The sequence below is a fragment of the Diachasma alloeum genome, unplaced genomic scaffold (genome assembly GCF_001412515.2).
Source record: "Diachasma alloeum isolate Michigan unplaced genomic scaffold, Dall2.0 Dall_scaffold_00183, whole genome shotgun sequence".
Classification (NCBI taxonomy): Eukaryota; Metazoa; Arthropoda; class Insecta; order Hymenoptera; family Braconidae; genus Diachasma; species Diachasma alloeum.
In genome coordinates this window covers 61,969-82,606 of record NW_021680349.1, presented here as the reverse complement: position 1 = coordinate 82,606, position 20,638 = coordinate 61,969, and the positions used below count along the sequence as shown (strand labels likewise).

At 42.2% G+C, this 20,638-nt stretch overlaps 3 protein-coding genes across 6 annotated transcripts in view; 2 read left to right on the top strand and 1 right to left on the bottom strand.

Annotated features, from left to right (window-relative positions):
* Window positions 1–9,435, top strand: part of LOC107047841 (zinc finger protein Xfin) — a 12,217-nt gene extending 2,782 nt beyond the window's left edge. Inside the window, exons 2-4 of the mRNA XM_015270699.2 lie at window positions 1,151–1,285; window positions 1,460–1,667; window positions 2,813–9,435. Coding sequence (XP_015126185.1) covers window positions 1,151–1,285; window positions 1,460–1,667; window positions 2,813–8,406 — 5,937 coding nt within the window. The 3' untranslated portion in view covers window positions 8,407–9,435. The remainder of the gene's footprint in view (window positions 1–1,150; window positions 1,286–1,459; window positions 1,668–2,812) is intronic.
* Window positions 9,436–9,965: 530 nt separating this feature from the next.
* LOC107046873 (60S ribosomal protein L9) lies at window positions 9,966–12,182 on the top strand. The gene is made up of 4 exons (XM_015269594.1): window positions 9,966–10,036; window positions 10,501–10,645; window positions 11,612–11,939; window positions 12,043–12,182. Exons 2-4 carry the CDS (start codon window positions 10,508–10,510, stop codon window positions 12,147–12,149), a joined length of 573 nt encoding a protein of 190 aa, XP_015125080.1. The 5' UTR covers window positions 9,966–10,036; window positions 10,501–10,507; the 3' UTR covers window positions 12,150–12,182.
* Window positions 12,183–12,932: 750 nt separating this feature from the next.
* On the bottom strand, window positions 12,933–19,214 carry LOC107047937 (DDB1- and CUL4-associated factor 1). Of its 4 annotated transcripts, XM_015270872.1 has the most exons (4): window positions 18,929–19,024; window positions 18,787–18,855; window positions 14,104–18,583; window positions 12,933–13,474 (listed from the first exon to the last, which is right to left on the bottom strand). In XM_015270872.1, exons 3-4 carry the CDS (start codon window positions 18,575–18,577, stop codon window positions 13,290–13,292), a joined length of 4,659 nt encoding a protein of 1,552 aa, XP_015126358.1. In that variant the 5' UTR covers window positions 18,578–18,583; window positions 18,787–18,855; window positions 18,929–19,024; the 3' UTR covers window positions 12,933–13,289. The 4 variants fall into 4 exon arrangements, with proteins under 4 accessions (XP_015126358.1, XP_015126354.1, XP_015126369.1 ...); XM_015270868.1 differs by lacking the exons at window positions 18,787–18,855; window positions 18,929–19,024 and adding an exon at window positions 19,089–19,214; XM_015270883.1 differs by lacking the exons at window positions 18,787–18,855; window positions 18,929–19,024 and adding an exon at window positions 19,104–19,214.
* Between the last annotated feature and the right edge of the window lie 1,424 nt (window positions 19,215–20,638).

Genomic DNA, 20,638 nt, shown 5'->3' with positions numbered 1-20,638 from the left:
GTAATACGATAGTCCCATGTCTTCCCCCCCCCCCTCCCCCTGACCCCCCAAAAGAAATAATTCTCACAACTGTGAAAAAATGCCAAACTCTCGACAAAAATGACAAACAATTGATTGGTCAATCAGAATCGAATAATTTTCATTTCTTTATCTCTTGGATGTGGTTTATAAGTCATCGGCTACGTGGTCGTATTGCAGGCCTGTCGCTCTACGTCTCTGCATCCGCCCGTCGCCTCGTTTCTTTTTATCATCTCTCTCTCTTTCTCACTCGTTCATGCTCCTTTTTTTCTCTGTCTCCCCCCGCGCGTCCCCTCATTCTCCTCGTTGGCCGCAGTTGTCTCGTCCGTGATGGCTTCCCACCACTTCCAACCACAGTTCCAGGCAGAGCGAGTATACTTTTGCGTGGGTCCCCATCTTCTACGGTCCGAGGGTCACCTCTCACAAGCCCATCTCCTTACCCATCATCACAAAGCCGTGACGAAGCCACAGCCCCGAAGCCCGATTCCCCCGAAATATTTGTCGAAAATGTACCTGCAGGTACACGTCCCCAAAGTAATTTCACCGAATCGCACAGAAAGCTGAGAGCATTCAAGTTAAATGTACGATGGAGGGAACTATTGACCTGAATCCGATGGTCGTCAGTCATAATTTCATCAATTTTTGTGACATTTTCATGGAGGCGAGGGAGAGAGAGAGAGAGATTCATGAATACTTGATGAGAAGTCTTCCGGGGGACAGTGAAACCTCTCAGGAGAGGCTAATTGGGTACTTGGACTGGAAAAGAAAGTCTCCCCCAGTGCTGGGACCCATGAAACCACGGAATCATTCCAACAAGAATACTGCCCACCTCTCGGCAGTTCTACTTTATGCATCTGCAACAGTTATGCAATTATATTTTTTCTCTTCATCCAGCAATTCTCTTTGTACTCAGTTGACACTTGTCTTCCTGTTCTTCCTTAATACTCCATTGACTCTTAATACCGCTCTGCCATTCAAATGGTGAGTCAGTACGTTGAAATTCACGCACCTTGACCTGGTTGGGAACATGGAAGAAATATGAATTGTACAGCACGCTGTTTCCTTATCAATTATCGGTTGATGCGCATGATACCTTGGAGTTATTTTTTTTTCTCTCTTTTCGTTGTTGTAGATCGCTGAGGACGATCGACTGCCAAAGTGTTTGTGCTACAGATGTATGTACAATCTTGAGAATTTCTACGACTTCAGAACAGCCTGTGTTAATGCTGTTGCTGTATTGGAGAGATCTCTACCACCGAGTGATTCGGTAAGACTAAAACATTAGCGAAGTGGTGAATCGTAATGAGTTTCGTTTGAATTTTAACAGTCCTTTCGTTTTTTAATTGTTCATTCGTATCCAAAAATTGAACATGTGCTCTGTTACGTTTCATCACTTCTAAACATCTTTGACAAGCCCCGTTAACGATAATTACATCTGCAGAAAAATGGAGAGGCGCAAAACGACACAGAGAAGCACTTGGAATTGCGTTCGGAGTTACTCAAAGAGAAGGAGAAAATGCCAATTTTGATCCCAGAGGCGCCAATAGTGAATCCAAATGCAGCCCTGGGCACTCCGCCTCGATTAAACTCGGATGGCGAGGCAGATCCCGAGATTGAAGAAGTGATGGACCAAAGTGGAACAGACGAAGGTAAAGAAATACCCTTCCCCTCTTTCCTCACTACTACTGGCCCCTCTATACTGTTAGAAGAAATTGACACTTCATGGACAGTTGGGTAGTAACTTTGAGGATAGTGACGTTCAATTTGATTCGAGGGGAAAAATCATGAAATTTTAGATTGCACTGGAAATTCAATGAAATTGAGAATTTTCGAACTACGGGAAGACGAGAATTCCCTAACTTGAATTTTCAATCAGAACATGTTTTCAAGGAATAGTTGAACAAATTTACAGTTCTCATTAATTTCTCCATAAATTTTGGAATTTTCAATGACAAAATTTTTGAATGTATCTGTCTTCTCTTCCACTCGTCTATTTATTGGGTTTTTGGGTTGTATACCATTTTTCATCATTTATTACTTCATTGTTTCCACCTCAAATAAGTTTTTTTCCATAGTTTATCTATTTTATAAGGCATAAAACCCATTGTTGACTCATTCCTGTCATTTGTCTTTTTTTTTTAACTCTTAACGATCTGAAATTCTCCTTAACTGGCTATCTATTGGTCTGCTTTCCCCTTAATGTGATAAGAATTTCCAAGAAGTATACCTGAAATTTCACATAAAAATTTTCAACTTTGTGGCACATTAAAGATGTCATGTCCTTAAAATGGCATTTTTCAATATTCACTAAAGTTAGTTTTCTTTCCCATTCATATGACTAAAATAAGCCTTATATACAGCCTCTTATGGGGCTATAATTAAATTAGACCTTTCACCCCATCAGGAAATAAAAAAAATCTGAAAGAAATTAAGACGTTGCGAATGACGTTATAAATGTGATGTATGAATAGCAGAGACATCCCCCCCCCCTTCTCCACAGAGCCATTTAATCTCATGCTTCCGTATTTTCTCGGATGTATTAATGCATTTTTCTCTACTAGTGAAGGAAAACAATTAAAAAAAATATTTTTAAAATATTGCTCATGCTTCCGTATTTTCTCGGATGAATTAATACATTTTTCTCTACTAGTGAAGGAAAACAATTTTAAAAAATATTTTTTTATCAAACATGATTGACACCCTTAAGGCATATAACGTTATAACGTCATGTAGCACTGCGTAGAACCCCCCTCCCCCCTCATCCCCCCCACTAATCCCTGAATCGTGTCCCCAGGAATGGACGACGCAGAGGACCGAAAATCCGACGAGTACGAGATGGACATGGAGACGAACCCCAGTGACTTTCTGGAGATGCCCCCAATGGTGACTGACGACGCTGAGGACCCCCACAATCAGCACATACCCACCCCAGCACCCTTCCAACACACCTCAGAGCAGCACGAAGTATACGTATGCTCCCTCTGCAACAAGGCATTCAGCTCCAAGGGTCACTTGTCCCTCCACGCTCGAATTCACGTGGGTGCAGGCGACGTAATAGGCGAGAAAGTCATAACCGACGATCACACATCATACAAACGTCCATACCAGTGTGATTTGTGCAACAAATCTTACTCAACAGCTAAACACAGGTGGGGGCACGTGTCGACAACTCATCGAGGCCATCCAGCAGTCACTTGCAGATACTGTTCACGAATATATTCAACAAGAACAAATCTCGAGGAGCACATAAAGTCGAGACACACTGGTCTCCCCCCACCACCGGAGATGCCTGTGCCCTATGTCCAACAGGACACTAGATATCAGTGCAAAACCTGTCCAAAAATGTACACAAATGTCACAGATTTGAACAAACACAGTAGAGTGTGCCTGGGTGATCGTCAGAGTGAACCCAGTCGAGTGCCTGTTCAGCCCAAGGGCAGATGTCTGATGGACACGTCAGACATGTCGAGTTTAGAGTCCGACGAGGAGAACAGGGAGTACCGAAATGCTGAGGCAAAACTCTCAAAAAATCCCCAGTTAACAATTCTCAAGCAAGCCTTGACGAGAACAGAGGGCCTGAAACGAGACGAGAAGACCTCCCCCTACAAATCTCTGAAATCCACGAAAAATGGCAATGAACAGGAGACGAAAAAATGGTACTGTGAATTTTGTCCTCAGAATTTCACCTCAGTGGATGCCCTCAAGGATCACGAGACAACTCACGACTCTGATAAACCTTACATCTGCATTTTGTGCGAAAAAGATTTTGTCCTAAAGTCGTCTCTCAGTCGTCACATCGTTGCGTCTCATGGAGTTGATCCAGTGCCAATAATCGACAGTGATACTTGTCTAAAGAAGAATGTACTAGCTAAATCAAGGATTGATGAGTTGAAACGTGAGCCGTCCGCCTCGCCATTCTCACCAGAGCCTAGGATAGGTAATGATGACGATGATCCCGAGAGTAGAGACGACAATATGATTGAAATTGAGACTGTATTTGTGTGTGAAATATGCACCAGGGACTTTAACGATCGTGCATCACTCTGGCTGCACATTCGAGCAACTCACAAAGAATTTGCTGCATTTGCCTGTGGTGTTTGTTTGAAAATATGCTCGGATAATGAGCAATTGTTGAGTCACGTTAACATGTACCATGGGGGATCTAAGCTACTGGTGTCTGAGCAGAGAAGGTACAGTTGTACGATATGTGGACGTCAGCATGACTCCAGAAAGAAACTAATGACCCACGTGTCGATTCATAATATCGATCCCACGTACGACCCAGCGAGTTTCGTTCAACTGAACAGCAATTACTACAACGAAAGTTTGAATAACGAGCAAGAGGGTGATTTTGACGCTGAGGACGGGGAGAAGGTCAACTGCTACGTCTGCAGAAAGTCATTTCCCAATGAGGACCACTTGATTCGCCACCAGAGGAATGCCCACAAGAGCGAGCAGAGCGGTGAACCCTCGGCAAATGGAGGATTAAATTCAAATGGTAACAAGGCGCAGTACCACTTGTTCTTCGTCTGCGAGCTCTGCAACAGCTCTCATCCATCGAAGTGGGAGCGATGGCTGCACGTGAGCAGTGTTCACGGTGAGGAAACCTCCATCAGGTGTGAGAGATCAGACTGTGCCAAGATATTTGCGACTAAATCACTGAAGAATGAGCATCTGCAGCACCACTTGCTGCAGGGCTCGTCCCCCAATACCTGCGAAATATGTGGGAAATTGTGGGGCAGCAGAGTGGACTACTGGAAGCACGTGATGGGTGTCCATGCCGACACTGTTCCCCTCATCTGTGGAGTATGCTTGAAGGTATTCCCAGACGTCGTTCAGCTGAGCAGTCACGTAAAGTCGAATCACTGGCCACTGACGAATGGCGACTTCAGTTGTGACATCTGTGGACGTCCTTATTCCAACAAATCGAAGATGTCGAGGCACAGAAAAATACATGGGATTGATAACGACGGGGTGAACAATGGCATCAACGAATCGATGAACGACACTGTTAATTCAGAGCACAGCCCGCCTGAGGTGGACCTCAGCTGTGAAATGTGCGCTGATTTGAGTTTTTCGTCGTGGGAGGATTTGTGCAATCATCGTCGATTGATTCATGCACTTTTCCCCTGTGATCTGTGTAACAAGTGCTATGGGAGGACTTCACACCTGTGGAAACACGTGAATAGAGTTCACAAGGGGCACAAAGACGTGACTTGTTCTTACTGCATGAAAACTAGTGCTTCCAAGGATCATTTAGCAGCGCACATTGCTAAAATTCATCGTTACGAGCCGGAAACCAAGGAGTGCAAGGACACTGGCAGTTATCAATCACCAAGTGCTGAGGAGGATGTCATTCATCACTGCGAGAAGTGTAATAAAGGCTTCCACAAGAGGTATCTCTTAAGACGTCACATGAAAGGCTGTCAGAATTATCGTAAAGATCCTGGGGCATTGCTGACACGATGCAGAGCATGCGAGAGAATCTTCAAGGATCGTGCAAGCTTGCAAAAACATATCGAAAATCATCACAGTAGTTATACTTGTCACTTGTGTGACGAAACAATCACATCGAAATTGGGAATTATGACTCACAATAGGATTAATCACATGAATCATCCTGATTTGACTTGTAGCAGTTGTAAGAAGCTTTTTAGAACGCGAGAGGACCTGGAGTCACATAAGAAGGACCACAAATATCACAATTCACCGAATGTCTGTGATTTCTGTGGTGACACTGTTGAGAATAAATTGAAATTGAAAATGCACATTCTGTCACTTCACAGAAATGAAATTGGGGTTTCTTGTGGGGTGTGTTTGATCCCTATGAAGGACCCGAAGGATTTGAAGAAGCACGTGGAGGACGTGCATGGCAGTATACTCCTGAAGCCAAATACCTGCCAGGTATGTGGGAAACAGTACGCCTCGAAGTGGAAGGCATTCGATCACACGAAGAAGTGTCATGGAAAGGTCTTCAGAACGTGCAAACAATGTTTAGCAGTATTTACCACTGATTCTGAAATCAAACATCACTATGAGCACGTCCACAACGTCCCTAAGGATCAATTATCAGGCTTTGAGAATCACGTGGACGTAGCTAGTAAGCCAGAGGATCCAGTGGCTGTTAAGGACGAGCCGGAAGATGTCGACGAAGAGGACAACTACGAGGAAAGCCCCCAGGTGTCGGAAAAACGCAAGCGATCTGACACCTTCGACTGTGAAATCTGTCCAGAGATATTTCTCAATGATGAAACACTGTCAGAGCACTACAAAAACGTTCACAACAAGGATCCCGAGAGAATGTTCAAGAAGATGAAGACAAGCACAAAGAAGAGGATGAGAGCTAGAGAGAATTTTGAGTGTAAAAATTGCACCAAACAGTTCAGTACAAAAACACTATACTGGAATCACATTGACACCTGCACTAGGAGGAGTTCGAGGGACGATTCAAGGCCTGGTTCTACCTCAATCCTGGAGACACATCTAAAGAATAATAATCAGATTAAGAAGGAGCCACAGGAGGCAGGGATGAATGAATCAAACCTCAACATTCCAGACTTCAATCTCTTCGAGGATATAAATCTCCAGTTATCAGCGCAGAAGCCAATTCCAAATCTGATGCCCCTGTCCCAAGTGAAGATGGCACAGAGCTTGAAGTGCTACAGAAAGGACTCGAGAAAGGTGTACGACGAGTCGACGAATACAGTGTGTGCCTGTGAGGTTTGTGGCAAGCAGTGGCCAGCGAAGAAGCATCTGTGGCAGCATTTGATAAGATTTCATCGAGCTGAGGCTGCTGTCACTTGCGGTGTCTGCTTGAAACTTTGCGCCACTTACAAAGATCTGTCGCAACACCTCAAGGACGCCCACGAGGCCATTCTCACCTGCGAGGGGAATAACTTCACCTGCAAAACGTGTGGGAGGTACCACAATGCGAGGAGCAAACTCTTGTTGCACATGAGCATTCATATTAATAATAATGAGCACGTCTGGTGTTCAAGGTGTGCCACGAGCTTCGAGACGCAGGAGAAATTGGATCAACATGCTGATAAGTGTCTTGTCAAGAGAAGAGAGGCTGAGTCCGAGGATCACAGTATCGATAACGACGACGACATGATGAAGCATGAGAATGAAGAGGATAAGGGGAGCTTGATTGGAGATGGGGCCTCGCTCATGGAGGAAGTGGAGGAGGACGTTGATTTTGATTCTGAACAGGAGGGAAGTGATAATGGGGAGAACACGGAGCATTCTGAGGACTCTGAGGATAGCAGTGACTCTGGGAGTGATGAGGATAATGACGAGCAGGAGGAGAACGAGTCGAGGGCGAATAGCAGAGTCACTGGGGACGTCAGTGAGTCCGAGGAGGAGGATGGAGATTCAGATACACCTGAGGCAGTTTCTGAAGTACCTGAGGAGAGAGTACCTATGAAAGATAATGAATCGAGTGTTGTACCTGAGGAGAGCGAACAAAGGGAGGTGGAGAAAGCGTCAAAGCCTTTGAAATCTGGTAAAGGGGTCAAGGGGAAGCCCGAGGGCAAGTCTAGAGAGGACTCTGATGATGAGGGGCCACCGATATTGAGCCCCATGATGCCACTACCAGCTGGGAACCAGCGTGGTGTTGCTGAACGTCCTGAGGAGGAGAACTCTGAGAAGATGAGGCCAGAGGGGTCACCGAGTGTCAAGGAAGAGGGGGAGGAGGACGAAATTCCAGAGCTGGATGGAATTGAGAGTGGTGAAAAGGAGGGTCTGTCTCCACACTCTAATGGGGATTATGATGAGTACTCCTCGACTGTTAAATCAGCGAGTGCAGTGGCATCTGCTGAGGAGGACTCTAATGAGGAGATGGACGATGATGACAGTCGGCTGCAGATCGATCAGACTGGTGAGTCCAATTCCCAGGGGTCTGAGGCGGAGGAGGAGGAGGAGGGGATGGCTGTGGCTGATGAGGAGGATGAGGGGGATGACGAGGAGGGAGGTGAGGTACAGATGGAGGGACTCGATGGAACTGTCCTCGTGGTTGCCAATGATGCTGATGGCAATCAGATATTGATTCGACGGAGTGTCTCGGAAATGGGGGATGATGAGGATGATGAGTCCATGGGGGAAGTGGAAGGATTTATTTATCAGGAAGAGAATGAGAATGAGAATGAAAATGAGAATGAAAATGAAAATGAGAATGAACATGAGAGTGATGATGACAACGAGAATGAGAATGAAATCCAGGAACATGATGTGGACGAGAATGATGAGGAGGGCTACAACAACGAAGTTGATAATGATGTTGAGGAGGAAGTGGAGGAGATGGAGGTGGAGGAGGGCGACAAGACTGGTGAGGAGGGGGACGACACTGATGACAATTCAAGTGCCAAAAACAATGTGTCAAGGACGTAGTTCCAGTGATTATTTCACACTTTGGTTTATTTACGTGTGAGAAATGATAGCACGTGATTTTCAGGCCCTTTTCAAAGACTTTTTTTTACGATTGTTGTATTCGAGTAGGTTAAGAATGTACAGTAGGGATTTTTAAGGTTTAAGGAGGAGGAAGATGGGGTGGAGATGAGGATTTGATTTACGAAGGGGATGAGGAGGGAGTGGGAACATAAGATTGTATGTTCGATTTTCTTGGAGTCACTTGGGCATTGCTATTTCAGCCCAAAGACACTTTGCGAAGAGGAAAATTGTTTGAATCATTGATTGATTGATTGCGTTGTGCTGGTGTAATGAATGCTATGTAAAATTATCGTTCGTCTTTTTTTCTGGACAGCACACGTTTTGTGACAGTCGATGTTTGATTTTTCTTTTCTTTTTATTTATTACACCTCATTCATTCCAAAGTAACGTTAGGCCTTGGGCTATTAACACATGTTATTTTTAGGGTATTTGATGAAATATATGTGAGCTTAATCGATGATTTTTTTTTTAGACTAATTTGTTTTTCCTTCATGAGCTCTCGATTCTCGTTCTGGGATGATTGAGATTGAAATACGAAATCGTTTGTAAATACTGTAGCATAATGCTGAGGATTAAAATTAGAGTAAAGACTAATCGACGAAAAACGAAGAAAATCATTTCCATTTTACATGATACGTGAATTGACAAATGATCGGTAAATTTACATACTTTATCGTTGATAGAATTGGATAACTGAGTAATGAGTCACTTTATATTTCTGCCAATTCAGACTATTCATTAGGAGTTTAAGGAGTAGTGGTAAGAGTGAAACTTTGGAAAATTCAAGGGAAGAAAACAAAATTGTATATTGTGATAAGCGATTCGCTGCGCCATGTATAAACAAATACTATATATTTACTAAATGATAGTTTGAGGATACAAAATTCAGGGTGATGATTGATGTATATACAGAACAAAGAAACATGGAAATACGAATTTCAGAAATAAACAAGTGGTATTTAAAATTTATTTCATTGGTATTGTTTACACACCTATATTTCCAGTTCCACATCTTGCTGTTGGATTCAAATTGGATTGCTCTCCACGTGGTTCTACATTTTGGAACATTTTTTTAAAGGATTATCCTTTTAAAAATGAAACTTGATTAAAAAATAAATGATCATTTTCTGTTGGCGTCGAAAGAATTTTCGATTGTTTTCACATTTAATGACATGAAAATCAACTTTTAATTTTTATTGGCAATTAATTGCAATTGCAATTATTTTTTTGTTGCAGAATAAGCTGTGAGATTTAAATGCTTAAAAAAAACAAAAATGACTCAATTAATTATTCAAAACATGCGTCATTTACTATATGGATTAAATCAATATTTTTCCCTTCTAATTACAATTTTATACTCGAGGAATCGAATGTTTACTAATTTGATTCAAACATTATTTTAAATTCTCACTCAAAATTGGATGATATCCTAGCAATTTCTTTCATCAACCGATGATTCATGGGATCCCCACAGAGTTCTCTGCGTGTCACTTCTCACATTCCAACTTTTTCATTCATACGCCTCTCTCACTCGCTCCGCCTTTTCCGGTGGTTCTGTAGCGCGTGAAAGGTAACGAAAAATCTCGTGGAATCGAATCCCAATCAATCCACCCCGAAAACAATGCAACAATTCATATTTTCGTGACATTTATGCTCGCCAGCGTGTGTTCTTCAATATTGCAGTGATATTTTTTGGATTATGGATCGTTAAACAATATCCAGGGTTTGATAACCTTACTCTGAACGACGTGTACCTGTCAGGCCCATTCTGCCCCCAGTTTGTGGCTTAGACTGTGAAGAAACGTGGAATTTCCTTCAGGAGTGAAATTTCCCATCAACCAATTATTTCAGAAACTCCAGTTCTTTTCAATTTTTTTTGTGTTGAATTTTCTGTTGCTCTAACCTCAATGGCGAGCGCATAAACATTAGGAGTTGCTTAACAATTGTCCATTGTTTTCGTTCGGGGATTGGATTATGGATAAAGTGAGTAATAGTATTGAGAATTCTTGTATGAATAATTTAATTATTTTTCAGCTGCAGCATGAAGCAAATTGTGACGAATCAAACCGTCAAGATCCCTGAGGGATTGACTGTAACAGTCAAATCCCGAAGGGTAACCGTGAAGGGACCCAGAGGTACTCTCAGCCGCTCCTTCAAACATCTGGCTCTTGATATCCGTGTAAGTACCTCCCCAAACCAATAAATCTACTTTTCTCGAAATTAACTCGCTATTTTTTTTATTCAGAGCATTTTAATCTATTCGTTGATTTCGCTGTGTAAAATAGAAACATACATACATAGTTAATACGTACATAATGAATGTTTATAGATGATGGCTTTCTCTCTAGTTTTATATTCAGTAATTATTTTATATATTTCAATTTTGACAACATCTAGAAAGCGTCAATAATTGATTCACTCTTTATAACTTCAACCTTGAATAATGAAATGATAGAATGAAATGAATCAACTCAATTTCAAATTTCATGAGATTAGCACATATTTACAAATTTTAGGGGTCGTAAAGCAAAACACGTGAAGATCTTTTTGTACATATCTCTCTCTGCTTTATTAAAAAGCTTTTCAAATGAAATTGATAGTCATTCTAATCATTTTAGAGTTCATAAATTCATAATTCGAGTTATTTTTTGCCTTGCAGTCTCCTGAAATTACTAAACTAATAACCTCATCTTGGAAGAAACATGATTTATTTATTGTTAAGCCTATTTTCACATTGTACAAATTATTTGACTGCAGTTGGTATTGTGCTATTGCATCTATTTTCCAGAATCTAATCTTTACGTCAAATCCAGTTATGTTTTGCGACTGAAAACTTGATATTTCATAAGGACTTTTTTAAAAATTATACTTTGCTCTCAAAAAAAGTTGCCCCCAAAAATTACGCTTCTTTCTTAAATTTAGGAATATTTATGAATAAAAAACTCATCTCAATGGGCCATTATGTTTCATCGTTTCACCATTGAACTGTTCGAATTTAATTCTCATATAATGATGATTTGTTTGGATTCCCCTTCATTTAATTATAAATGAAACATCCATTTCTGATTTTATGCTTTCATCCTTATGAATTTTCGAGGTTTATGATGATTTTGGTGATTTAAATTCAATTTTTTCTTTGTTGTAGATGATCAACCCAAGACTCCTGAAGGTCGAGAAATGGTTCGGTAAGAAGAAGGAGCTCGCAGCAGTCAGGACTGTGTGCTCTCACATCTCCAACATGCTCAAGGGTGTCACCAGTGGTTACATGTACAAAATGCGTGCGGTGTATGCCCATTTCCCCATCAACTGTGTCACCACCGAGAACAACACGGTCATTGAAATCCGTAATTTCTTGGGTGAAAAATTCATCAGGAGGGTCAAGATGGCGCCCGGAGTTACTGTTAGTAACTCAGCTAAACAAAAGGACGAGCTGATCCTCGAGGGTAACTCGTTGGAGGATGTTTCACGATCAGGTAAGATCAATGCAAAATCATGATTTCTCATTATTTTATTAAAATTTATTTGTTGGTCACAAGGAAAAAATTATCCAATCGTTTTTTCACTCTTTCTTTTCAGCTGCCCTTATTCAACAGTCAACGACTGTCAAAAACAAGGACATAAGAAAGTTTTTGGATGGTCTTTATGTATCTGAGAAGACGACTGTTGTCCAAGAAGAGGAATAAATGTTTCTTACAATAAATATAATTAACGATAAATTGCTTTTTTTATTTGAATTTTGCCCCTCAGAGCCTTCATTTTCAATTGAAACTATTCGAATAGCTGTCCGGGATTACAAGGATTAAAAAAATTACGATCCGAAATTTTTTATCGATTTTTTTTCTCAATCCTGACATTTTTCACGGCTTTCAACAGAATACGAGATTGGTTTTTTAGGGAATATTTTAAGATTTTTTTTAGAAAGTTTAAAAAAAATTTAAGAATATTGAAACATTTGTCAAAGGACCGAATATTTTTAGAAGAATCCGCAATTCTTTAATTTTTATCTTATTTTCTGGATTGTCTGTTCATCTTTTTCTGCCATCAATAAATCGGTTGGGTATTTTTAAATCCTCAAGCTAACAATAATCGTACCAACAATATCCTGTAAACACCAAAGAAAAACTACTAGAGTCATTTGGTGATTGGTAATTTGATGCATAGGATCAAGATTGGTTGGGTTTTAAATTTAGAACTGTTGAATAAAAACGTTGGGAATTGGAAAAATACGGGGATTGTTCTTTTTCACCCTTACAAAAATAATATCGCTAATATTGACCGCATATTGGCCCAGAGGAGGAGTAAATACGTCGATAATAACTTAAACGGGTTGAATTCGTTTAATTTTGGACACCAGGTCTAATTTATTAAAAATCGAGGGATGAGGATTAATGATTCTTCCAATTAATTCAATAACATTGTTCAATGGAATACAAAAAACAACTTCAGAAATAGTTAATCATCATTTATTATTTAATTTATACACTTACATTTTCTTGATCGTTCTTGATTATTCCACCGATTTCATGAGAAAAGGAAAACCCCCTGAAAATGCATTTTCCCCGGGAAAAAAAGTTCATTTATCGTAACAATGCTCATCTGCACTCGATCCCGATGGGAAACGAACAAAATAAAAAAATCAATCAATCCGGCGAAATAGGAAAACATCTGGCAACTGGTTCACATTGGATAGTACATTGAGGGAAAATCAGAGACACAGCCATTGAGCTTCATTAATCAGGCCACATTTTCCCAATTTCCATCTTTGGAAACAAAAATCATGTGAAATGTTCTTATTCATTGATTCGTCCTCTATTATCCTTGATTCACGAGAAGAGTATCTCAAAATCATCCATGTCGGAATATTCCCCGGAGAAATCCATGTCGGGGGAGTAATCGCTGCCATTCGTTGAATTATCTCCATCAATGCTTGAATCGTCGTCTCCATTGTCTTCATTCAAATTCATATCATCACCATTGTCCCCGCCATTTGCATCAGCATTATCACCATCTAAAAAATCAAATCGGAAATAGAATTATTTCCCTATTTCAATGATTTCATGCTGCTAGTATACTTTATCGAAAACCATCATAAAATCCTAGAATAGTACCAATACGTCTTTTCAAATCCTGAAAATTAATAAACAATCCAAAAAAGACAGCCTATTAAGAAGTAATGTTTATTGTGACGTCATTATGAATTACATTTTGCATAGAATTATTATTTTTCGAAGCATTCTATAAATAAATAATTTAAATTGTTTAAACTATCGGAAACTCAATTTTTTTAGGCATGAAATCGACTTCTGGTAAAATTTTGAATATGAATAAATTTGTTATGATTCCGAACAAAATGATTTTTACGATGGAAAATTAATTATTTACAAATTATTTGCAGAGAATGCTCGTAATTTTCAAAAATTGCAATTTTTTAATTATTCCATCAATCTTCTTCCAAAATTAAACTTTATAATTTTTTTTCCAGATTATTAAACTGTTTTCTCTCACGTCCAGCTAAAAAAGCATTTGACTGGAGAAAAAACTAGCCAAAGTACTTGAATACCCCTTAAACAATGAAAAAATTTCCCGCAAAAGCCATCATTTAAATACCCCATCCCCTTCAAAAGTCAAAAAAATTACCTGCATCATTATTGTCATCAGATCCAGAGTTCGACCCATCATCATCGCTAGCATCCATGTCCTCCTCCTCCTCCTCCTCCGCCTCATCCTCATCATCCCTCCTCCTCCCCACATCATACAGTCTGACACAAGACTCCTGAACACTATCATACTCTCCCTGATTCTCAACAATCGCAATCTGCGTATCATATTTATTACAAGCCAGACTGCATATGGACCTCCTCACATCATAAGTAGCAATACTGCTATAGTCCAACGCATCCAGTGTCTTGAACGAGGTCACATAATTCGACTCGTCCTCAGTGTCCTGATCCAACGACACCGCATAAATAATATGATTAATCGGCGAGAAAATGACATTCATCTGATCCAGTGCAGGCACAGTCTTCAATAAATGAAAAGTCCTCAAGTCCCAGACCTCAGTATTGGAGACCACCTCCGTCCCATTGGGATGGAAAACCCCATTGAGTGTCTGATTCAACTTATCGAACTTATGAATCTCCTTCCCAGAGTTAACATCCCACAAAATCCCATCACTCAGCACCAACTCGTCATTCATGCTGAAGGTGGCCCTATTCTTAGTATACTGATTCGAAATGGAAGGTGTCAACGTGTTCAACAGCTTTCCACTGGCAATATCATAAATCGTAGCGCTCTCCCCCTGCGTCCCAATGATCCTGTCCTGCATCTTGCTAAACTCCACGTAATCCTCATTCTCAAAAGGCATTTTCATATCGAAGAAGGCCCCAATGCTCCACAGCGCAGACATGGGGCTCCTCCAGGCAGTCGAAGTGAGCATGAGATTTCCCTTTCGATTGCACTCCATGTGATAAATGTAGGACTCGTGACACTGATAAGTAGCCTCCTCATTTCCAGTATTAGCATTATACATTTTAACATCCCCCGAGTAAGTACCAAGCATGAGATACTGCTGGCAAGGGGTAAAAGTGCAACAGGTGAACGTCCCCTCGACGTCAGCCGGACGGAACGACTTGACCGGGCAGAATCTACTGTAGATGTGCCTTCTGTCCAGTCGCCTGTCATCGATCCCCAGCTGTCTCCTGGCGACCCTCATCGTCATGTTGGTGGCTGCTGAGTTCTTCGCCCTGGGATCAGGACACTTGTGCGGCTCAAACAGATTAAACTGTGGACACGTCACCATAGGGTTCTTACAGAGAGCATGCTGATTCGTGAGGTACTCAGTGATAATTGAATCCAAACTTATGATAGACGACATGTTTCCAGTGGCCAGTGTCCCCCCACCGCCACCAGGATCCCTCGATATTTGTTTCTGCAGTGATCTGCAGGTGCTGGGAGACTGGAGAATGGTCTGCAAACTGGACAATGAACTGCAGGTCTGATGTTTCTCCTGCTGATTGTGTTTCTTCTGATGAATCTGCAGCTTCATCGGTTGAATATTACTATTAACTGGACTCGCATTAAGACAATCTGATAATTTAATTCTAGACGAAGGCTGACTGGCTGTGGGAGTTGTATTTGGTACGTGAGTGATGAATCGAGAAGTCGACGATGTCGGGGTTTGCAGGGGATTTGGTCGAGTGTTGCCCTCTCTGGGGCATCTGCTCGTGTTGTACAGATTCACTGGAGCTCCTGGGGAAAATCCAGCGCGTGTGGTAGTCACTGGACTCCTGAAAGTCACAGGATGATAACAAGTCACTGACTTCATAATGGGGTGAGAGTCCAGGTTGACCTCTCGTTGGAGGGTCGCAGCAGTCTCAGTCAGCCCCTTGGACACCAAGTGCTGATAGATCAGCTGATTTAGCTGCTGCTCGTTGTACTGTATCCTCGTCTGTGCCACGACATTAGCACGATGGAGACTGACCAAGGACATCTCGTACTCAGCCCCAGTGGGCTTTGCCTTCCCCGAGACCCGCTCCATCAGCTCCAAGGCGTACTTCTGAAAGGTCACATGCTCCTGACGTTTCTCCTGGAGGATGGGGTCCTTCATCAACGCCTGGATCTGCCCATCGGTGAACATCGGGAGTTTCGAGATGATCTGCCTCACCTTTTCACTCCTTGCTAATCCTGCCAGAGCCCTGCAAGCCAGAGCCCTTATGCTGTCGGCATCTGTGATAGGTGTCTTCACCATCATCAGTTGAAGTAAAACCATAATCCCATTGTTCGATCTGACGCTCTCCCAGACCTTCTGAATGATCTCCTCGCTGTTCTGGATATTGGCTTTCTTCTTAGCAGATCCAACAACAGAAAATCTCGCTAGATTTCCACCTACCCTGCTCAAGGGTGCACATACGCAGTTGACAACAGCTCTCAATGCAGCCCTCTGGACATCGGCATCAGCAATGATCTCGCACTCAGCAGCAGCCAGAAGTAGATTAATCGCCATCGTCATGGACATGTCTGGCATGTCCACTCTGTCACACAAAAGCAGCATGACTTTAGGAACAACCGAACAGATGGCTATGACATCCAGGCACGATCGAACAGTCTCAGCGCTGGATGACGTGTGGGCACGTCCGTTGTAGTTCCACTCACGTGCGAAAGCGATGATCTGGAGGAGGAGGGTGATGCCCCCCAGTCTGTGGAGCTCCTCCACAGGTGCCCAGGAGGCTCTGCAGTTCATCAGCTCCTGGAGGATTTCCACTTTCGACTGGACCTCCTCAGAGGAGAGTTTGCAGGCTTTGTAAGGGAGGATTGAGGGCTGCCAGGTGTCCTTCTCGACCTTGGCGTTCTCCATCCTCTGGAGCTGCTCAGCCTTCAGGTATAAGTGAGCCTCCATGTACCTTTTCAGAGCCACTGCAACGTGCCTCACTATTTGCCTCGATGCGCACTCCTCATCGTCGTTCAGTGTCGGCTCTTCCTCGATATTCAGAATTGGGAGGGTTGATATAACGTTGTAGAGCTTTCTGAGACCGTCCTGGGCGTCGAACTCCTCGAGGATGACTTTGAAGGGAAAAGAAAAGCCAAAGAACATGGTGGCATGGCATCTCCCAGAGTCGTGGCTTCTTTCCAGAAGCCACAGAGCGTACGTCACTAGATCAGAGATTATGTGCTTCGGCAGGAGGCACACCCTCTCCATGGCGTCCTCGCAGTACGCCAGGTAGTACAGGCAGATGGAGACCCCAGTGGCAGCTACACTCGGTCTCGGTACGTCCAGCAGCTTCTGCAGTCCTCCCACATTCAAAAACTCTATTGAGAATTTTTTGTGACAGAGGAGGGAGGCTAGGTACTTCAGGGCCTCGAAGGCCAGTCGACTGTCCTTGGTTTCTCTGACGTTAATGTACTTGAGGATGAGCTCAAGGGCGCTCTGCTCGAACACGTGGCCCAGGAACTCCTGGTACTCTCCCATCGGTGTTAAATATCTCAGGATCAACATCTGTCGAGTGGCCAGGGTTGGTGGGTGAATCTGCACATTTCCAATGACGTAGGACTCGAGCTCTGCCCAGGAGGAGTTGGAGTTGCCTTCCAGGAGCATCGAGGGGGTCGAGGAGGTCTGGGAGAGGCTTCTGGGGACGCTCGAGCGAGAGGGCCCTGTGAATTTTGGAGGCGTTGCTCGAGTCGACTGTTTTGAAGGCGTTGTTTGGCTGTTGGGGTGACTCTGGGATTTTGGGATCGACTGGGGTGGGGACATTATCTCGGGGTAGGAAATGGGTTTCACTGAGGTCGAGGGGTCCTCTGGGTCGCTTTTGAGCTTTTTAGTGGGCGTCTCCTCTGCACTGTCTGCCTCCTCCTCCTCAGAGCCGAAGAGGGCGTTGGGGCTTTTGGCCACTCCATTCTCTCGCTTTTTGTCACGAACTTTTCGCTTCCCTGGGACCCCCTTGTGCTCCCCATCTCCGAAGGAGTTTCGTGTCTGGCCGAAGTGGGCGAATGGACGGGAGTTGGAGGATGTCTGGCGGTCCTCGTGGGCCTTCTCCTGGAGCTTGTGCAGGCGCTGGAGCATCAGGGGGACCATTCGACCGTTCTGCTCGCGAAAACCAGTTGCTATGTCCTGGACTTCCATCGCTGCTGCGAGGAGCCCTGTGGCGTAACTTTGGAGGGGCTCCACGGATTTCTCCGCCCAGGTGAAGAGACGGTGGATCAGGCCGTCCATGTCCGGCTGGAATACTGCGGAGGTTTCTAGACCTGGGAGGATGTCCAGCATCAATCGGCAGGCTGCTATGTTCAGTTTACGAACGTCTCGACCTTGGATTCCTGCGCGAGACCAGTAGGTGTCTCGGAGGTAGTCGTTTATCAGCTTGGTCATAAAGTTGTCCTTACGAAACAAAACCTTGAGTATGTGACCAAAATTACACTCAGGATCGGTTCGTGATGGATGCCTCTCATCGAATGGATCTGGGTCCATCTTGAGGTAGTTCTCAGTCTCCAGTTCTATGATCTCAGCTAATCTCTGGAGTGTAGGAATGGGGTCGTAACTCGGCGATGTGTGATCCTCCTCCCATTGTCGCAGTATCTGCACCACGTCATTAATCTCAGCCAGTGATTCAACAGTGGCCATTATAAACTGTAAATAAACATCGAGTGATCAACATCAACAATGGATTGTAAACAAACAGTACAAAAATTCACAGATCACTGGAAATGGAGGGAAATTCCGCTCAATTCCCCGCGAATACCTCTGAATTATGCTCAGTCATTCTTCATCCATTCCACATCTATTCAAAATAACCTAGTGATGGAATGAATTCGAAGCAAGTAGGTCCTAACCTCAAAATTTAATCCCAAATAAACTGGCAAAATCCACGAAAATTTTGTTCCCAAGAATTTTCCAATTTTCTGAGAACAAAAATGAGCGAAAAAAATTATCCAAAAATCGGAATATCATCGGTACACATAACAAATTAATTACGATGACGAAATCCAATTGGAGCAAACGTGTATCGCGTGCAGTTGACGACTAGGTTATACTCAATGATGACTGCCGACGCTGGCCAGAGGTGTTATAAAAATTCTCCACCGACTGACAGCTGCCGAATACCCTCCAAAAGCCCTCCCAAGCCCCTACATACCTCCTTTATTATTACCTCCACTCCCGATAATCAATAATCAGGATGAATAAATTGTTTAGAAACAAAAATACGTAATTATTCCAACTGATATTAGAACAAGGGGAAATACGGTCTAACTGGGGTACGCGTAATTCGTCGACTGAAGGTTCTCTTTCTGATCCACTCGCTAAAAATGCGAGTGGAATACGCATGGGAGGCGGGAACCAAGTCAAGTGGGTGTTTGAATTTGAATTTACTATTAGAGGGCACTAGTGTATACATTTCAGATCATCAATAAACAAAATTTTTCATGAGAAAAATAATGTCAATAACAATGTTAAGTTTAATTTCAACTGGAACAATCAACTTTTTTCATTTGTTTACGTAATAATTCAGTAACGAAACGGTAAAACGGTGCAAGTCGACTTAGCTTTTAGCTGAGATTTCGGGGAATATCTCCGAATCTAAGGGAGATAGCGAAATTTTTGTTAAAGTCTTTTTCGTAGCTCTTAATTCGCTCTACAAAAAAGGTTATTACGAAAATTTTGCTATCTGCCTTAGATTCCTAGATATTTATGGAAAACACTACTGAATTTCGTTAATTCAGTACATAACGCAATTAGTATGTAAATTTTATTTTGGGCGAGTGAGAGAAAGTCTTGATAAACTACTTTCGATCTTATATTTGAAGAAACTTGTTCTCAGTCATTAGCGTTATATGAAATGCGAATTCATTGGGATAATTATCCACTTGTTTACATAATTATGTGATTTTAGGTGAAAATCGAATTTCCATGTTTCACTTGAAAATTTGACTTTGTTTGGATTTTTCGATGCGCCTATGTAGACTAGGCAGGGATATCGATATATCATTTTGAAGAATAATCAATACTCTATTTGATTTAATTCAATGTCCACTAAGTTATTGCAGATTGTTTCCATTTTTGACGTTCTGTCACAATTCCGAATGACTTGACTGGAGAAATACAGGATTGAAAAAATAAATACTTCCCTCAAGTAGAGGAGGATGGGGTAAAATAGACACTGGACTTTTTTAAATTTGGGGAGGTTGAGGTAAAATGGACACTTCTGACTTTTTTTAAAACGTTAATGAGGGGTTGAAATGTTGATAAAATTTAATAATTTCTTTTTAATACAAAGAACAATTATTTCCCGCTGTGACGAGCCTAAACTGAGCTTAATTGATAAATTTGTTTCTGAGTTATGAATAATTGAAAAAAAGTCTAAAGTGTCCATTTTACCCGATCCTCCCCTACTCATAACTCAGAAACAAATTTATCAATTGAGCTCAGTTTAGGCACAAAGGGAAAGAACTGTTCTTTGCATTGAAAAAAAAAATTGAATTTCATCAACATTTCAACACCATTTGAAAAAATATTTTCTTTCTCAGTTTAAAACGCAGCTTCTTCAGAAACAAATACGTGTAGAACTATCAAAGAACGAAGAATTATTGCTAAAAATAGTATTTCTTGCTTGCCCAGAGTAAAATTTTTCGAACCATCTAAATTCATTTTTGCGTCAAAATCTGTTCATCTCAGGACAGTCGTCAA